The 19,700-nt window shown below is 37.4% G+C and overlaps 1 protein-coding gene across 1 annotated transcript in view; it reads left to right on the forward strand.

The window, feature by feature from the left end:
- ATRNL1 (attractin like 1) overlaps positions 1-19,700 on the forward strand; it is a gene marked incomplete at both ends in the record, with an annotated part of 499,083 nt that overhangs the window by 44,100 nt on the left and 435,283 nt on the right. The window contains 5 exons of the mRNA XM_084265269.1: positions 77-190; positions 1,725-1,853; positions 5,015-5,223; positions 17,558-17,732; positions 18,848-18,935. Of these exons, the coding sequence (XP_084121395.1) occupies positions 77-190; positions 1,725-1,853; positions 5,015-5,223; positions 17,558-17,732; positions 18,848-18,935 (715 nt within the window). The remainder of the gene's footprint in view (positions 1-76; positions 191-1,724; positions 1,854-5,014; positions 5,224-17,557; positions 17,733-18,847; positions 18,936-19,700) is intronic.

Genomic DNA, 19,700 nt, shown 5'->3' on the forward strand with positions numbered 1-19,700 from the left:
TTGTCAAGTTCTTTATGAGCTCAATACTTCAGTAAATAATATTATACATAAATCTTTTATTTTTTTTTTCTTCCAGCCCAAATGCAATACTAAGATTAAGATTTAATCACTTTGCCACAGAATGTAGTTGGGACCACATGTATGTGTATGACGGAGATTCAATATATGCACCTTTAATAGCTGTGTTTAGGTGAGTGTATTTTGTACCCTTTTAGACTAAGTAGGTCGTACAGGAAAAAATAGCATTAGAAGGTTTGTTTTACTGAATATATTGCTTGCTTTTGTTAATGTCATGGGAGCATGTATGTAAAATTATATCATAATATATTGCAAAACATTACTGATCACAGCATAAATCCATTATGTCACTTGTACTTACTAGTGACATTGAACAGAGTGCTAATGGTCCTAGGCAGTTACAAGTGGGTTTTGCAGTAGGCTTTGAGTAGTGACTCCTGAGTTTTAATGTGCATTAAACGTGGCACTGGCCCACAGTGTCAGTGTCTGATCCTACTTGAGAACTGCAATCTGTGACTTGGGCAATGCTGCACTGTGTGTAAGTTACAAAGAATGGCTACTGAACCCCTTCTGCATTCCTGTGTGAAGGATGAAGAGGTTTGTTCAGAACGTTTGATACAAAAGCTATTTTAAACACTAATTTTGTAACCCACTTCCTTAGATTGCTAAACTGGACAAATTTGCTGTCTGTTGAAATGATGAATTTCACCCCCCCCCCCCCCCCCCCCCTTTGCTGTGTTATCATTAGCTTATTAATAAACATTCCAGAAAAAAATGTTCCATGCAAGTGGGCTATAGTTTATTGGAGAGGAGGCATGGGATCCTAATTCTTTGAAGTCAGTAAACGTTTTATCTTGGGATATCCACTGAGTGCAAAACCAGAAAGTATTTCTGCATATATATGTATATATATACACACACATACATCCTCTGTGGGGCAGAAATTTTACTTGATTCTCTGTTATGAAATACTGATTATTGCTGAAGTTTAAGAAAAGCTAATTGCATAAATGATAGTACTTTCTCCTAAGGGAACAAAGCTCAGGTCATCCCCCCTTCCTGCCCAGCTATAGCAGTCATACCATTTTCTCTCCTGATTCCTCTGAATTGTTACAGGATTGCTTAAGGGTTTTGTTTTTGTTTTTTTCCCCTCCCCAAAGTTGTATTTATTAAATGTGTCTAGCTGTTATTCAGCCTGACTTGTAGCAGGAATGGAAGGAATGAGGAGGTTCCCTTTCCCATGTTCTTTACTTCAAATGACTTTCAGGTTATAGATTGTTAGTATCTTCCTTAGGATTCCTATAGCTTTTAATTTATATTTGTGATGTGGCACTCTTTTGTACAGGTGATCTTTTTTCTCAGTAGTTTAATATATTGCTTGGTTTTCCTACATCAGTCTGATACTTGCAGTGCACATACCCTCAGAATAATCTGATGTGAAATTTTGCATTGCTGTGTGAGGGAGTTTTTTTGGTTTATTTTTCCAGAAAAACTCCTACCTTACCTTGCAGTGGTGTGGACAAGTTTTGTCTACATTTTATTATTTGTTTTTTAAAAATAAGTCTTAAGATGAGATTCATGAGTTTACCTTGTCTATGTACTTCACCAACAGAATAGCTAACTCCCTCTTTTGTGGTGTTATGGGTGTTTTTTTTTTTCCTCTCCCAAAGACTGATTAAATGTACTATTCTTGCTTTCTTTTCCAGTGGTTTAATAGTCCCTGAAGTGCGTGGAAACGAAACTGTTCCTGAAGTAGTCACTACATCTGGCTATGCATTGCTACACTTTTTTAGTGATGCTGCTTATAACCTAACAGGATTTAACATTTTTTATTCGTAAGTATTTCTTAATAAGGAATTAATTTGTTAATTAGCCTATCACTTCTTTCAGGAGAATTACAAACCCAGGGAAAGTGTTTATCTATTGATTTTATTGAGAGTGTAAGAGTTATGCTTCCTCATGTGTTTCTAAGAGCAGGGAGCTAGGGTTGTAATAAGTATTCATTAAGGAACTAGTTTAAAACAAAAGCTAAGAAAGAAAATGAGAAAAAAGTGTATTGTTCTGAGTAAAGCCACGTGGCCATTCCAAGAGTATATTTTTCCTGTGCCATATGGAACTGGAACGTATCCTTTCCAGTATTTATCCAACACGGGTAGTTGTCATATGGAATAGAAGAGAGCTTCTATCTGCTGTCTTGTCAGTTCCCTTCTCTTGAACTAGGATCATCTGTTGTTTGATTTTTTTTCTTGTTGAATGTGCTTTTATGGCTTTTGACACCTTCACTGAAGCCCTGCTTTTATTTTTGTGCCAGCTGAAAGGTTTTTATTCCATTTCTCTACTTTTCAGGTACATTCCCCTCCTGTTGTCCATCAGTCTACATGCAGCTTTCATAGCTCTTACCTGATGTCAATGTCTAGTCTGGTACAACTCTGCTTGCTTTCCTCCAGACCACTCCTCTGTGTCAGCAGCTTTAGAGATACAGCCTTGTCTTTCTTACCTGTACCAGCTGTTGATTGCAACTTCTGTCTCATTTGGGACACGCTTGTGACACATGATGCGGTGTTTCTTTATACTGGATGATTTAGTTCAAGAGAATCGCTTCATCCCATTGGACCTGTTTGTTCATGTGATGCTTTTCCCATGGTGGAAGATATTCTTATTCCTTTCTTTCAATTCCTCCACATTCAGAAATACCAATTTTTGATATGTGGTGGCCAACATCACTCTTCAAATGTGGGAGTACATGCAATATTTTTTCTCATATTCTTTATTAAATTGAAATTCCTATTTGTGCTTCTGACTATAGCTTCACTCTAGGCAGAGGTCTTTATTAATTGCCTGTGGAAATACTGTTTCTGTAATTTGCAGCAGTTTGCCTACCTTTTTCCAAGCAATAAATAGCTACTCAGAGTTTGGGAAACCTCACCAAATACGTTGTATTGGAAAGAGCAGTCTAAAAGAATGAATATTTTTCATTTCTGTCTGTTGAAATCAGTAAAATGCCATCACCTGGCAAGCTCCTCGACTGTAATTAGATACATTTTTTCAGTTATCCCTGAAGCTCTTATTGCACTTTTTTTGTTTGTCTTGGGATGAAATGGCAATATGACATGGAATTCTTCAGAAATGAGTGTGTGTACTCTGCATTCCTTTATGGCTTGGTAATGTGGTGCATGCTACATATCATTACCTAACTTGCTGGAAGATTTAAAATAAATGAAAAATAGTGCCAGTTCTTAATTCCATTTTATGTATAACAACATTTTTACGTACTCTGTTCTTTTTCTTCTATTGCAATAGAGACTTTATTTATTTATTTTTTCAAATGAGCCAACAGTAACTCTTTCTATGCTAAAAGAAGTACCTACAGTTTCTTTTTATGTCACTGATCTGTTGCACTTCACATCAGTTACCCTCTTTCTTCCCTGGCTTAATAACCCTAAGCAGTTTTTGACTTGGACTTCATCTTGATGGACCTCTCCTGGTCCTTTGTTTTGCAGAATGCACAAGCATAGCACCTGTGGTTAAATGCCACACCGGTGCCAAAACCAGTTTGTACTCTTTGGAGTCAGGCAACCTGCATCCAACTCTGCCAGTCCAATATTTCTCATGGTATTTAAAAATCCCTAATGAATCTATCGGAGTGGCATTATGTCTACTTTTGAACTGGCACCTCTATTGCTGGAAAGACTGAACTGTTCACCTTTGTGCAGAACGCCTTCCCTATGAAGTCAGAGGGAGAGATTCCTCACAACTGTGTTATACAGCACTTAATGGCTTCAGTGGTTTTAATGCTGTGTGTGTTACTAGACAAAACCTGCAGGACACTTGCAGTTCAGACATGGAATTGTCTTTTTTGCTGTCATCACAGAATCAGTCCTCTGAGGTGTGAGTCTTTAGAAAATGAAAAATGTGCCTCCTGACTGTCCTGCCACAGCTCCATTTGGCCAAAGGCCAGCCTTAATTCCTCACTTCTTTCTTCCTTCTGTGTAAGAGTAAGGAAGGCTATGAACTGTATCCAGCTCACATCTACAGGGAGCTGTCTGCATTACCATCAGGGGTTTGTAGTAATAGTTTACTCTGAGTTTCAACCCAACACTTTGTTGTGAGTCATCAAAATGGTTTCAAATCCTTTTTGGACTTTCATCAGGCATGTACTTCCTGAGATCCATATTGTGTTCATGGAATCTCTTAGATTCTGATACTTCAATGTCCTCCATCCATCCCTCCTATTCTCCAAGGAATTGACTGTAATTTTAGAACCAGCTCACGTAATTTTATAGACTCCAGTTGCCTGTGATGTCAGTGTTTAGCAGGGTGTATCACAGAAATGCTGAATCCCATAGCAGTCACAGAGGTTTTTTTCCAGGCTAATCTTTCCTCTTTTTGCATCTCTTGCTGCAGAGTTAAGGAGGCCAGGTTGAAGTGGTGGTATTGTTAAGGATTCAAAAGAAAAGTGCTGCTTTTTGGCAGTTTCAATTTTTCCTTGCTCAATTTTCCCAAATTTATTCTTCTTGGATGTTGAACATTGTTTTACAGTATAGACCAAGGCCACTCAGGAAGACCCTTCACCTGTGTGCCTGTGGTGGCAAATTAAAGGGTTACTTCTCACAGGCACTTCCAGTGTGGATGATCCTAGAGATAAGAAGCATTTGAAGGGACTGATTAAAGAGTGCTTATACTGGAACTTGAAAAACTGAAATGGTGGGGTTTCCATGCAGAGGCTGCCCTGCTTAATGTCAATACATATTAAACACAAGACCTTTGTGATCCAGACTGCATCACAGACTTTGTCACCCTGGATGGACACTTTTTCAGCTCACTTGCCTGTAAGGTTGTAATTAAATTTGTGTTTTATTGGTAAGTAGAATATTTTTTTTTCAGGAAAAAATCCAAACTTGATCTAACAAATGCTCTTGGAATACTGGCAGATAAAACCACTGTCATCAACTCTTGGCTTGTCATTTCCCTTATTTTACTTTTTTCTTTTTTCCAGGATTAATTCTTGTCCCAATAACTGCTCAGAACATGGAAAGTGTACAACCAGTGTGTCTGTACCAAGCCGGGTATACTGTGAGTGTGACAAGTACTGGAAAGGAGAAGCCTGTGATATTCCATACTGTAAAGCCAACTGTGGCAGTCCAGATCATGGGTACTGTGATCTGACAGGAGAGAAGCTGTGTGTGTGCAATGATAGCTGGCAAGGTAAGGTTTTGTTATTTGGAATCAAATTAACTTTTTAAAAAAGAGCTGCTTTTAATGCATACTATTTAGTAAACATATTAGCATCTTTAAAGGATAGATGTAAATGAAATGAGGAACTTTTCATGTGTACCTAGATGTCTGTACTCTAATGCCATAAAAGACTTGCAGCTTTTTAATTTGCTGTCTGAAGATATTGTGGAAGTATCTGACGTAAACTTCCTTGTGGTGGGACAAGAAATTACTCAAGAGTGAGCACTTCTGAAGACTTAAGTTCCTCCATAGCCTAATTTCCTATTTTTCTAATTTCTTTAACATGGAGATATTCTACTAGTTTCTTTAATGTCTAGATAGATTTGATTTTCTTCTCTCCTTTCTCAATGTTACAACATCACATCATAGTTTTAGTGCTTTCTGAAGTACGTGTTCATTGTCTGGGTGTTTGTTGTGTATTATTTGTATAGCTTCCCACTGAAAAAGAAAGGTAATCTCTTTTGTTACAATGGTATGAGACTGTCTGTGTGGAGTAATGGTTCTACTGCAAGCATGTGCTGTAGTATTACTCCCAGTACCATAAACGTTTCTTATTAAAGATCAATTATTTAAGATCCTAAATGCTTAATTGATTTACTCTAACTGTGCTAGATGTTTGTACTTTTTTTCTTTTTATCCTTTCACACTCCTATTAGAAGTCTTAATTGGATTAGCTTGCTATGCACTGAAATTGCCATCCTGCTCTTAAATATTAAAATGCCTCTGGATCACTTAGCTGATATGCCCTCTTATCATCGCTTCCTGCCTCTGCTTCTGTTTTATTGCTGTTTCTTTTCGCATGTCAAAGGAAATGACTTTTTTACTCTTAGGAGCCGTCACACCTATTAGACCAAAGACACCATGAGATTTAATACATTTCTTAATAATTAATGAAGTTGATGATTAAAAGGCAGTCAGTGCACCCACAGGAAGGAAGGCAGTGTGGTCATTGACTGGAAACAGTGCAGACTCATTACCGAGTCCTTTAGAACCTTCCAGGATTGTAGTGACCAAAAACCAATGTAAATTGTGACTAAAACTTCCAGCAAGAAGTGAATAGAACTTGCAGCAAGAGTATGGTGCTTTTATTTGTGCATTGATACCTTGTGATTGCAGGTCATTCAGTACAAAATGGGGAAAAATCACAAATCTTGGGAAACCCTTTTTAGGCTGTACCTTCATGTACGCTGCTGTAATCTTCATGAGAAGCTTTGAGCACAAAATAAAATGGAAATTCTGAGTTACACTGTTAGTACCTTCTCATCGAGCATTTCTACACATACTAGTTTCCTATTTTTTCCTCCAGTGAGTAGGGTTATATAGAGATAATTTGCTTTGTTGTTCCTTGGGTTTTTACCAAACTAGCATCGATTTCACTTAATTGTTTTAATTGTGACAAATGTGCAGGCTTAGATACATAATTATTTTTTCCTTATTAAATACAAGACAATACAACACTTAAGTCCTGTGGAAAACTACTTGCTTCTCTTTTCTGGTTAGTTATTTGCATCTCTAAACTGACAGTTAACTTCTATGTAGGCTATTTGCGATGTTGGAATCATAAATGTTTCTGCCTGCCTCTTGCTACTCTTGCTGTCTTGTCAATTTTTTCTTGGGTTTGGTAATTCAAACCAGGTGGCTCAAGCAGGGGCCTGATTTCTGGTGTTGAGAATTTTGGGGGTTGGACCCGATGATCTCTCGAGGTCCCTTCCAACCCCTACAATTCTGTGATGCTGTGATTTTTTCCTCACTTTGATTTTTCTTTTACAATGGTGACATCTTGTGGATGCTGTGGAAGGAGCATCTCAAGAAAATTTCACATTTAAAACAAGTATTCTGAGGAAAGAGAACACGGTATTCTTTGGGATAGAATAACTGTTTTGAGTAAAAAATAGGGTCCTCTCATTAGATACATTTTGGTGGACACAGGATCTTGTAGTTATTTGCAGTTAGCTGCTACCCATACAAATACAGAATAATGGCATGACAATAAACCAATTAGACATGAAAGTCAAAAAATGTAATAATTTTATTTTTAATAAAAAGTACATTTAACAAAAACTTCCTTCTGAAATGTGCCTTTCTAAAAAAATATATTTGCTTTTAAAAATATTGTTAATATTTAATGATGATGAAGAAATTATTGGTCTTAGATGTACATACAGTAAGAAAATTTAGTATTTACTAGAAACCTGGCTAACTTAAAATATTCAGGCAACATAAAGGAGGCTGATGTGGGATTCCTTCAATGAATACTACATCAGGACCTGGAACAGGCTGCCCAGGGATGAGGTTGTCACCACCCCTGGATGTGTTTAAATGATGGGTAGATTAGGTACTTAGGGATATGGTTTAGCATAGGACAGGAATGGTTGGACTCAATGATCTTAAATATCTTTTCCAACCTTGTGATTCTGTCATCATATCATGCTGTTCCATTACTGGCTAATCTGTCTTGGTACTCTGCAGCAGAATGTGTTGATGCCTGCTGATACACTATGGATGTAACTCAGGGAAGAAAAATGATGCCTTAAAACTATTGACTTCCTCTCTTTTTCTTTGCTAGGCACAGATAAAAAAGAAATGGGGATTTGGCTGAGACAGAAGTGGTGGGTCTTGTACTATTTGACCTGTTTAAAACCTTGAACACCTTTTGCCAAACAGGTGTTTGTAGCCAGTAAATTTTCTCTGATACCAGGAACATTAAGTCTTGGATTGTCTCAGGCTGTTAGGTGAACAGAGGAGATTTCAAAACTTGATTTCTGTAACTGGTTCTGTATTTTTTAGAGGGTAAGGAGGACTAACTTTGGACATGCTGAAAATATTGCTAACTACTATGAATGTGTTGTATGCTTTTTAAAAGTTGTATTAGAAGTCTTGTTGATAGAAAGTCTTTGTTTCTTTGAGGAGCTTGATTTAACACCATGTAAGGCAATAACTAGCCTGCTACATATTAAATGGGTCAAAAATGGTTTTATAGAAGGAATTCAAAATATAGCTACCTGTAAAATATGCAGTGGACAAATGTTTAATTGGGTAATTTTCTAGTGATCAGTTTTTGTCTGGTGTTGAGCAATAATTTTATGGAAGATCTCTATTATTACATGTGTTTTTTCCTGATAAAATTTTCAGGCAAGATAATGAGATTCACTGTGTGGTAAATAAAGGAAGGTAGTTTCCATTTAATGAGCTATAAATCATCTAGTTCAAAGTCTTAATTAAGAAAATTTTCTTAATGTAAAGTGATCTGGGAACAAAGACTGTAGGCTGCATCAGCCAAGGAAAGGCTGTCTTAGAAAGCAACGATTGTTAGAAGACTTGCAATTCACTTTCAGCAGTAATTTTCATATGAGGAATTTTGAGTAGAGAGGAAGTGATCCTTACTCTGGGATAGGGATTTGAGAAATAACCTTGGATTATAGTGCCCAGTTTTGGACTCAGCATTTCAGGAAGGGATGTAAGTACTGGCAAGAACAGAGTCATGGCACAAAATTGATATGCTTACTAGGAAACAATCTTGTGATAGGGAGATTAAAAGAGTTAATGGTGACTAATGCTTAGTGGGAGTTGTTCCTCAGAGCTCCTGCACAGGCACAGTATGTCCTCTCCCTTGTCCAGCCCTTTTTGTACTGGGTCCAGACAAGAAGAAGCCTCGAAGACTCTGTGGAATTTACAGAGAAACTTTATTGGTACTTTGATCCTTGCACATCAGTACTGCAAGCAAAAAGGGGATCTATGAGGCAGGAATTACAAGATGCATTTACATTAATCTTTAAGAGGGTCAGTAGGGTACCTTTGAAGCAACTCTGATCGTCTGCATGTCCTGTGTTTTGGTGAGGTGGTTTGAAAAAACAGGAGCTGCACTCACTCCTTTTAGGTAAAACCATACCAGGAGATGAACTCCAGGGCTCCACATGATGCACACCAGCCACAAGCAGGCATTCAGCTGTAGGGATCAGATCTAGTCCAAAGGTAAAACACCAATAAAATGGGTATAGCTAATTGTTTCTTACTATAGATCTGCTCTTAGCAGTTAGAGATGTAGCAGAAGGCTAGTTTCTGAAATTACACTAATTAACTTCAAAATACATTTATTAGCAATTCAGGCAGCTTGAATTTTGTAACATATCTCTAGGGAAAAATGAGTCTTTATGTAAAGAGAAAAGTAAACAGTGGAAGTATAAAAGCAGCACCATAACTGCTGATGAGGTATTTTCAATGCTTGCTACTACAGTGTTTATTCATAGAATCATAGAATGTCATGGGTTGGAAGGGATCCCAAGGATCATAGAGCTCCAATCCCGCTGTCACAGGCAGGGATACCAACTTCCAGGCCTGGATCTACACAAGGTTGCCCAGGGCACCATCCAACCTGGCCTTGAACACTTTCAGGGACGGGGCACCCACGCCCTCTTTGGGCAGCTTGTTCCAGCACCTCACCACTCTCTCTGTAAAAAACCTTCCCCCTAATATCTAATTTAAACCTTCCTTCCTTTAGCTTTAATCCATTCCCCCTTGTCCTGCCATTGTCTACCCTTTGAAAAACTCGATTCCCCTCCTGTTTGTATGTTCCCCCTTCAGGTACTGGAAGGCTGCAATAAGGTCCCCCTGCAGCCTTCTCTTCTCCAGGCTGTTATTCTAACAGTTTCTTGAGTATGTCTAGAACTACTATGTCAGTGTGTGTCTATATTTGATGTAGATAGTGTGAAAGGACTAACTGGAGTTGAGTTCATTCTGCTTGCCTCAGTGGAAGGCTCTGAGATCATACCCTCTCATTTGGCCTCCCTCATTCCTTAATGCTGGGATTTAGCGAAGCTCTTCTTGTGTGATGGTGGTTTACTGAAACCAATGGAGAAGGTTTGAGGTGTGAGCTCAGGTGATGGCAGTTGAAATGCAACAGTAGAAAGAGCTTGTGCCAAATGCTGAGCGGTCTGAAATCTGAGAGCTCGGCCTGTTGTGCCTGGATGTTCCTGAACAGAAAGCATACAGGTATGTGTTTTCAGAGAAGGTGGCTATGATGATAAACCTATTTTAAGAAGGAAAAAAATAATTAGAAGCAGGTGTCTTATACCTGTTCTGTGCTGTGAAAATGCCATCTTTCAGGTTTTCTGCTGCGAAAATCAGAAATTCAGTTGAAGAAATGCAGCCTTACAGTCTGGAAGATGTTCTGTTAAATATATGTGCATTAATACTATATATGCCCATAAAAACACAAATCTAAGGAATCCTTTCCTCCCCCAATTTTAAGTTAAAATCCAGTATCTGCTCTCTGTAGTTTTAAATTTCATTATGCATAACATGGAAATGAGAGTTGTCTTCTAAGGAAACTCTGCATATGCAGAATTCATAGGAAGAAATAGGATCAACACAAAGGGTTATTTCATATATACTGGGAGCTTGTTATTTGGTTTTGTGTTCATACTAAATTTACGAATTTGTCAAGCATCCTTGGAGGACTTTGTGCAGTTTGTAAACAAAATACAGCTGCCACAATTACAAATTAAGTGTCCAGAAATCCTGTGTGAGAGAAATCAAGTATCCTTATTGCAAAAGAAAGAACATCATAGTTAAATGAAGAGCCAACTTCAGTTTTAAATGTTTGTGGAGTCATCTGACAATTAGTGAAAGTAAGTTTAGTAGAATTTATTGGATTCATTTCAAGAAATGGTTGTTTGCATTAAAGTGGTTGCTGTATGTACAGTTAGCCTAAGATTTAGGAATTGACTCCCTTAATACTTGTGAGTTTTGATGAAAAATCTAATCTATAATAAATCTGTGACCTTCTAAATTTTTACTTAATGCATTCACTTAAATGTAGCAAGGTAGAACATGCAAATGCTTGATTAAACTAATTAGCAAATGCAATACTGCATCTTGAACACAAAAAGGAGATAGCTAGTGCTGATCTTGCTGATAAAGGAAGATATTAAATTTAGTCATTACCTTTAGTACCTTTGTTTATATAAAGATCGTGATTCAGGCACCTCAAAACTTTTTTCTTGCTTTCTACAGTGTGAAAAGTTATAGCCCATATCTTGAGGAAGAAAGTAATCAAACGTGGTATGATTCAACAGTGAAAAAATTGAAATGTGGATTTACCAGTGTAGTTCCTATTAAAACAATTTATAAGAAAAGTGACAAGAAAATGACATATATTTAATCTGAACCTCAGCATTTGATGATACCAAATCAGTGAAACTGAAGAACAGTAAGGGGAACACAGCTTCTTAATTGTGAAATGTGAGTGGGCGTGCTGAACCAGTAACTTAGGATGGAAGGATATCAGTACTACTTAAAGACTGATCTTGGGACTCATCTTGTTACATAATTTTTCTAATCTGCTCATAAGACTGCTAATGAAATCTGGTAATACAAAGGTGGGAGTTACTTGAAATATGAAGTACCAGAATATCCTGCTAAAAAAGGGTTAATGTGTAGGCTGTAATTACTTAGGTATAAATTGTAAATTAATACATTTAGGGACTAAGAGTATTACAGATTTGTTTTATAATCTTGGATTGAAGTGTTGAAGGAGACTTGGGACAAAACTTGCTTGTCTAGCTCAATTACAATATGAAGTGATTCATATTATTAAATTTATATACTCCTTGAACTATCAGCTATAAAGTGTGAAGTGCACTAGTAGGATCATCAATCACAGAATCTTCAGGTAAATATATGAAAACTTTTGTAGTATACTTCATTTTTATTATGCTTTTCTGAAAAGTGTAATTTCAGTTTCACACAAACTGAAACAGGCTCGGAGGGAGAATTGTGAGGATGTTCAGGGCTATGGAAATTAATAACAGAGCATGTTTTTTTTAAACTAGTGAAGTGAAGGCTGTGAGCGAATCATATTGCTATTTATAAACATTTGAGTGGGGGGAGGGTATAGGCAGACGAGCTCTTTAGGTCCCGTGATATGAAGACTGGTAGAAGAACAAGGGATAAGCTGTCCATGAATGCATCTAGTTTGAAAATTGGAAGGTGGCTTTGGCTACTAGAGCTGTAAAGATCTCTAGCAGTTGTTAAGCTTAGATATTAAAGCTTGATATTCTGCTGGATTTAGGATGGTGTCTCAAAACCTCAGATCCAGTAGCTATTAATATGAGAAGCCCTTGTTTCTTTTAGCGCGTAAGCAGCAAAACGTTTTATAGTTTAATATGACAGATCTCATGCAGCATCTACCTCATTCTGCTGTACCAACCTAGCTGATCTGGAGTTTGAGACCTGCAGTCCTGCAGTTACAGGCGCTGTTGGGTAGCACGCACCAAGGGGAGTGCAGCCCTTGGCTTACCTGTGCAGACTGACCCTGGGGGGTCCCCAAGGCCAGATCGCTTTGGGATGATCCACTCTTCCTGCCTGAGGAAAGAAATGGGACTGAATAATAGCAACCAGATGGCATTTCAAGAACTGCATCAGCTTGAGCACATTAGGATTTCTGACTGTTTCATTCATTGAGGAGGCTGAGTCCTGGCACAGCTTGCTACCATGCTGCTTTAGCTGCAGAGCTATCCAGGATCTTTCTGCCTACTGTTAAGTCTCATTTGGACTGAGACTCTTTGCAGGAGAGGGAAAGTAATTACATCCCATATGGATGTTGTGGTGCAGTGACTGTGTGGGGATACATCAATATACTACTAGACTGCTGTTGAGTTGTTCTTGAACATTTATCTTCGCGGCTTTGGATTTTTATGTAGTTACTACGTCATCTCTGTCCTATGAGAAAGATTGTGTACTGCTTGGTAAAAAGTTCAGTAGGATTTTTATTGAAAGTATATTCATACATGTGGTATTTTTTCAAAAGTATTTTTTATTATCTCAAATTCATTATCATATGAAGATTTTATAGGGTACTTGAGTATAGGGATATTTCATTTATATTTGTGGTGGTTGAAAAATTCTGTTAAAGCAATAATTTTTAACTCAGATGATCAGATATAAAACAAAATAACAGGAATATGATTAGATATAAACCAGGAAAATAACGGCAAATGCTTTATTTAAATGATTTGATTAGATTATATGAAAAACAGGACTGTGACATTTATATTCAACACTTCAGTACTTCAGGGTTTTTTCCTCTGATCCCCAAGGAAAAGATTAGGGATGAAGACAGTAGATGATGTTTTCTCATTAGGTGGAAATTGATCTTATGACTTGAACTACTGGAACAGATTGTTACTTTGGCAGTTCATGAAACTCCTCAATAAATAGAAATTAGATTCCTTCTCTTGTGTTGTGTGGGTAAATCGCTTTTTTTAAACCTATAGAATTTTTTCCTGCCTTTGAGGATCATGTAATTGACTTCCAATTCAGGTTTATAGAGTTGTTTGCTGGTTTTAAAGCCTTTTTTTTCTTCTTCCTATTGCTTTGAGTGACACAGTAGGAAGGTAAGAAAGAAATAAAAATTTAAATAAATGGAGAAAAATAATATTTGCATAGAAAATAATAAACCATATTTTTCTTTACCTTTTTTCTACAGCCGTAGTGCTCTCTGCACAAAAGGCACGTGTTTAGTGAATCTGATGCTTCTGAAGAGAAAATGTATTTATGCTGAAATAATGGTGATGTTTCATGGTATAAGTAATTAAGTAGAAAAATCTGTAAATGATACTTGTAAGCCCTATAAGGCAGTAGCCACACATAAGCATTTGCTCTCTTAAGTGGTGTTTCAATAGAAGTCAGTATTGCTTTGTGCTTTTTCAACCATATATTCAATTTGTGTACTGATTGATACATACTGTGATAACTCCTCAGTGTTCTACAGTTGCACTGAGGAGGCAGCCCCAGCCACACGGTCTTTCTTGCATTGGCACAACTGTGCGTGTGGGCAAGGTGAAACATGTAAGGGAGCACATCCAGATTAAAAGCTAGTGTGACTAAAAATAAAAGCAAGCCTTAACCGGGCTGCATTCCCTCATCATGGTGCAGCCATGTGAAAACTGGTGCCAGCAGCAATGATAGCTGAAGAATAAACAGTGAGGGGGGGCCAGGAGTGCCTCTTCTGGTGGCAATGTCAACTGATGTCTCTTGAATGCACGTATGCATCATGCACAGTGGGTATCAAGCTCCTGAGCTGAGGTGTGTCTGCTTAAACTGTGTCCTTCCTCCATGCCAGAACATGACCTGGCTACATGGTGTTTCTTCTCCCTATCTCACCTTTCCTGTCATTCAGTGTAAACCAGCAGTGATGCACCGAGGTTGTAAGAAAGTTATTTGTGACATACTTCCAATCACTGATCTGGTTAAGAATTTTGCATTATTAACTTTGCATTCCAAGTGCTTCTCTTGCCTCTTTTTAACGCAGTCACTGCCATCTATATTTATTTTGGGTTTACTGTATGAATTCTGGCTGTTCCCTGTCTCCACAAATGAGTCTCACCCGACTGGCATGCGAGTGCTTTGTGTGATTTATTCTCTGTTTGCCACTGGGGGACACTGTTGGCCATGGCATTTCTCTACGAGAGCGGCAGATGTAACGAAAGAATTAATGTCTTTTAATTTTCTGACTAGAGGCACCGTTTTCATAATTCTAAGCTCTTCTCTGATCAAAGAATACTTAATAATCAATTGTTTATTTTTAAGCACTTTTAGATTCAAATTAAGTGTTTCCTCCAGTGATTTACCAAATCAGAATCTTGCTGAGGTTACAATTCTATTACAATATCTATTATTAATGCTTAAGAAATAATATACTGAATTGTTCATACTCTCATTAGAGCTCATTCAAACACCATTAATCTTTTCTGGGGAGAAGGCATAATGAACAATGGGAATTGAGTGTCTGCATCATTTAACAAGTGGAAGATAATTTGGATACAAGTGGACATCATTTTTCTATAGAGTACTAGGAAAAGTTGACAACTGGTTAGATACAGAGTATGTGACTGGTCGTTGTGTATAAGAAGTAATTGTAAAAAATGGTCCCTAAATCGATAGTACACGTTGGAAAAACATACCCTCCCCCCCAATGTAATACCTACTCCCCCTCAAAGGATGGTATAATTATGAACTTGATTTGAATTGCTTTATTTAATAAATTTCAGCAGCACGCTCTTCTAAATGCTTGTCCAGTCTCTCCTTGACTCAGTGTAAGCCTTTGCATCCTGAGCATCCTTTGTCAGGGTTCCTTGCCAAGGAGATTGGATGCTTTTTGCATGAAGAACCAACTCTTCGTGTTTGTTTCGAATGCCTCCATTCGATGAATCCTGGTTGTTGCTATCAAAAAGACTGTAGATTCTTTAAATTCATCTTCTGTCACTTATTTTATAGATTTTTATCATTCACTTCCAGATATTTTTTTTCCAAGTGAAAAAGTCTCAGTAGTTCCAATTACAGAAGCCATTCAGTTCCTTTGAACATCCGTATTACTGTTCTGTAAACAGTGTCCAGCCCTATCATTTTGAATTTTCTCAATGTAAGAAAACCACTGATTTATACAGTGGGATAACTCTCTTCCTAACATATGATTTGCTTTTTTGACCATTGGTGAATGTTAAGGAGATGTTTCCATGAGTTATTTTAAGATGAGATTTTACTACTGACTAGTGATGGTTAGCTGAGAGACCGTTTTCTTTTTAGTCAAGCTAGAACATAGCTTACATAGCTTTAAATTTGCCTATGCTGAATTTTATGTGTAATTTTATTGCTCAGTCACATGCTCAGACAATTTGTTCTGTACTTCTTCAAACCTGATCCTACCCTTTTTGCCCTCAAGTAATTGTATTTATCAGCAAAACTTCTTCAATACTCATCCTATTTCAGGATCATTGTGTACACTGAATCCTTGTGGGAATCCATGGGTGACCTTCCTCCCTCTAAGTGGTTATTTAGTCCTTTCTGCAATTTCTTACTATACCTTATAGTCAATTAGTTAGCTGTACAAAGGCCTTCATTCTCTTACTATATCAGTCTCTTTAAAGAATCTCCTTAAAAGTCTTTGGTGAGGTATTTTGTTAAGAGCCTTGTGAAAAATCCATGTCACTCTATCAGTTGGATCACTCCATCTTGATATCTTCAAAGACCTTGAATAGGTTTGGAAGGCAGACCTTCTCTACAAAAGCTACACGGATTTTTTTTATAAGTAGATGGCAATTATCTGTCTACTGATTAATTCTGTCCATTAACAAAAAATATTTAAAAAAACTTTTTAAAGCATGTTAACACTGTGTTTCCAAAGAAGGCAACACCCTGGTTTGACTTAAACAGCTGTGGTTTTTAGTAATGTCCAGTAGTTTCAGAGAAGGATTTATGCTAGTCTGGCAGGCTGAGAGGGACATAACATTACTTCTAGCATCAGCATCAAATTAAAGAAATAATTTAGCTGTCATACAATATCTGTATGCCATCAGTGATAATAAAATTTTCATTTCCATGATTGATAATGCGTAAAGTAGAACACATTGGTGTCCTAAAATTCAGTGTTTCCCATCTAGAAATAAACCCAGTCAGTAATGCTGCACAGTCACTGGTGAGAGGCAAATAGTGCCTGTGCTGTCTTTAAAAAAAAAAAAAGTGAAGTTCTGAATACTCAGATTTTAAGCAAGACTTTAAATTTCTCCCATCATCTAGAGCTTAAACTTGTGATGCAGAGGACACATTTTTGTCACAAATGAAACATAATTGTTTCTGTTACTCATGATTTTAATAATAATATAATTTAAAAATTATGTTTTGCTGACTTTTCCTTATTTCACAAAAGTAATTGGCTAAAGTATGTTATGAAACAATATGTATTTGTGAATTTGGATATTTTTGTAGAATGATCTACATGATTGAAATATAAATACATTCTTTTTATAAAGCACTACATTGTATTGTAGTTTTGAAAGACAATGCAAAATGGTATTGGCAAAGGGCACATTGCCTATATTGCAACTTAATTTACTGTAACGTTATTTGCTTTGATAGAAGCTTATTCTGGTTAGTTTGAATGCAGTAAAGATTTTCTCCAGAGATAACATACAGTGTATACTGTGCTACACATTTTAGACCTCTGCAGTGTCTAAAAATATGATGAATTATCCCTTTTTTTGATTTGTGACTCATAGAGTATGTTTTCTGCGAAGAATGCAGAAATACATCATTATTATTTGAGCTAATCTAACACATTCAACTTGACTGACATCCCTTGTTAGCCATTTTTTTCACTGAGCATCTGTTAAACATAAAAGTGTATACTGTATTTTATCAGAATGAGCAATGCTGACATCTGTAATTAAGCCTCCCCTGTTTCTGCTTTATTGGCTTTAACATCCCTGTCTAACAGATTGTACAAATTGTGCATTTGTTTACAAAACAGGTCCAGATTGTTCTTTGAATGTCCCTTCCACTGAGTCTTACTGGATTCTTCCCAATGTAAAGCCCTTCAGCCCCTCTGTGGGCCGAGCCTCCCATAAGGCAGTCCTACACGGGAAATTCATGTGGGTGATTGGTGGATACGCCTTTAACTACAGCTCGTTCCAAATGGTGCTGAAGTAAGTGATTTCACCTTTGTCACACCCCTTCTGGTGTAGCTTAGGGAAAACTGATTTTACTAAGGAGATAGCCTTATCCTGCAATCTAACTCAAAGTTGTGTATCCTTTTAGAGACTTTATTAATGGTGTTATTTTCTGCTTGTAATTTTTTTAAGATTAGGAAAAGTTAAAATATGTGTTTTACTGATCTCTGTGTGATACTAACGTGTAATTTCTTCAGTTCTGTGGAAAATGCTGCTATACTTCACTGCAAAACATTAAAATGTTCGCAGTGATAAAGCAGTAAAAGAAATCCATGGGCTGATATTTTCAGAAAATACATCTCTAATGCTATTTACATTATTGAAATGAAGTTAAAATTATAGGATACTTGTATTTAATGCATGCACTTACCTTCTTGGTGTCCTCCCAGCACATGCATTGGGCAGGTCGCCCATGTTTCATCTTTTCATGTTTATGACAGCTTGTGTGGTGACTTGTGTATATGTGCCTGAATGTGGTAAATGCAAGTATTAGGATATCTTTATTAGCAGGTTTATTCTGTTTTTACCTACCTCTTGTTTTCTTCCACACTTTTGCAACCATTCTAAACAAACCCCGTTGTATTTGGTGTTTTCTCTCTCTGCTTATATTTTACCTCTCTTCCATCTTGTGTTTTAAACCATTAAGGAATTAATTGATGATTAAAATATAGATGAAATTCAAATCAACTAAACAACTGAGGAGGAGGCCAGCAATAAGTTTTCAGAGTACTGCAAAATACTGTAGCAGAAGCAGTTTAATGTTTGGGTTTGAGGGGTCTTCTTAATGTGTCTGATAACAGAGCTTGGCAATCTAATTTCATAACTTTCTTGTAAGTCTGGTGATTTTTATTACAGTCTTATTTTCTGAGATTGTTGATGAGTTCTTGAAAGAGTTGTTTCTGTTTTCACTGATGAGCATTTACTGCATTATCACTGCTGTGTACGAACTGCTGCTAACAAATTACCACATCAGGTAAACAACAGTGACTGATCAAGTGTGCACACTTTGCCAAACAGAAGTTAGTTCAAACATACAAAAGTCCTTATTTCTCTTCAGGTAGAAAATGTTTACTTCTCTATTTCTCTTCTAGCTACAATTTGGAAAGCAGTATATGGAACGTAGTTCCTGTATCCAAAGGGCCACTCCAGAGATATGGACACACTCTTGCTTTATATCAGGTTTGGACTCTTCAGCATCCTATTTAATGAATTTCTTTGTGTGTGCAGTTAGAGATCTTCAAATGATTCATCCCAAGCATAGATTTTTGAGGATAATTTAATTTCTAGTCCCTAACCATTTTGTATTAGTGTCATCTTCAGTATTTAGATCTATTGCACAATCTTTTTTCAGCAATTGTGCAATGCATCTCAGTCACTTACTAGCTGACCATAACCCCCTAGAGCTGAACGCTTCAATAACTGGGAGGTGAGGGAATTGGAACTGTGGGAAGGGAAGGTGAGCTGGGTAACAGGAGTGACTCAGTGCAAGCAGTGCCCTCACTGACCAGGCACCATGCACAGGGACCCAGCAGGCAGAGCCAGGTGCTGGTGGCAAGGTCCTTTGGCTTCCCCAGACGTGGCAAGTGGTGACCCAGGTTCAGGGACTATGTGGAGTCCAGCCAGGAGCAGAAGGAGACGTGGCCAGAGACAGAACTGGAGAGAAGGGTACAACGTATGTCAGAAAGGTCCATCCAGGAGAGAAGCTACCTACAGTGCAGGTCCAGGTCTGTCCAGGAGGCAGGATCACAAGCAGTCAGGGACTGGCCATTAGGGGCTGTTAATGACCCCAAAGCCATGACAATAAGAAACACATTTTTGTTTTAGTTTTCTTACTAAAGAACCAGACCAGTATTAAAATACAAACTGTTTTTCTATAGTATCATTTCACTACAAAATCAAATAAATATCAACTACTAGCAATTTTACTTCTATTTGTGCTCAGCA

The sequence above is a fragment of the Gallinula chloropus genome, assembly GCF_964237585.1.
Source record: "Gallinula chloropus genome assembly, chromosome: 5".
NCBI classification, from domain to species: Eukaryota; Metazoa; Chordata; class Aves; order Gruiformes; family Rallidae; genus Gallinula; species Gallinula chloropus.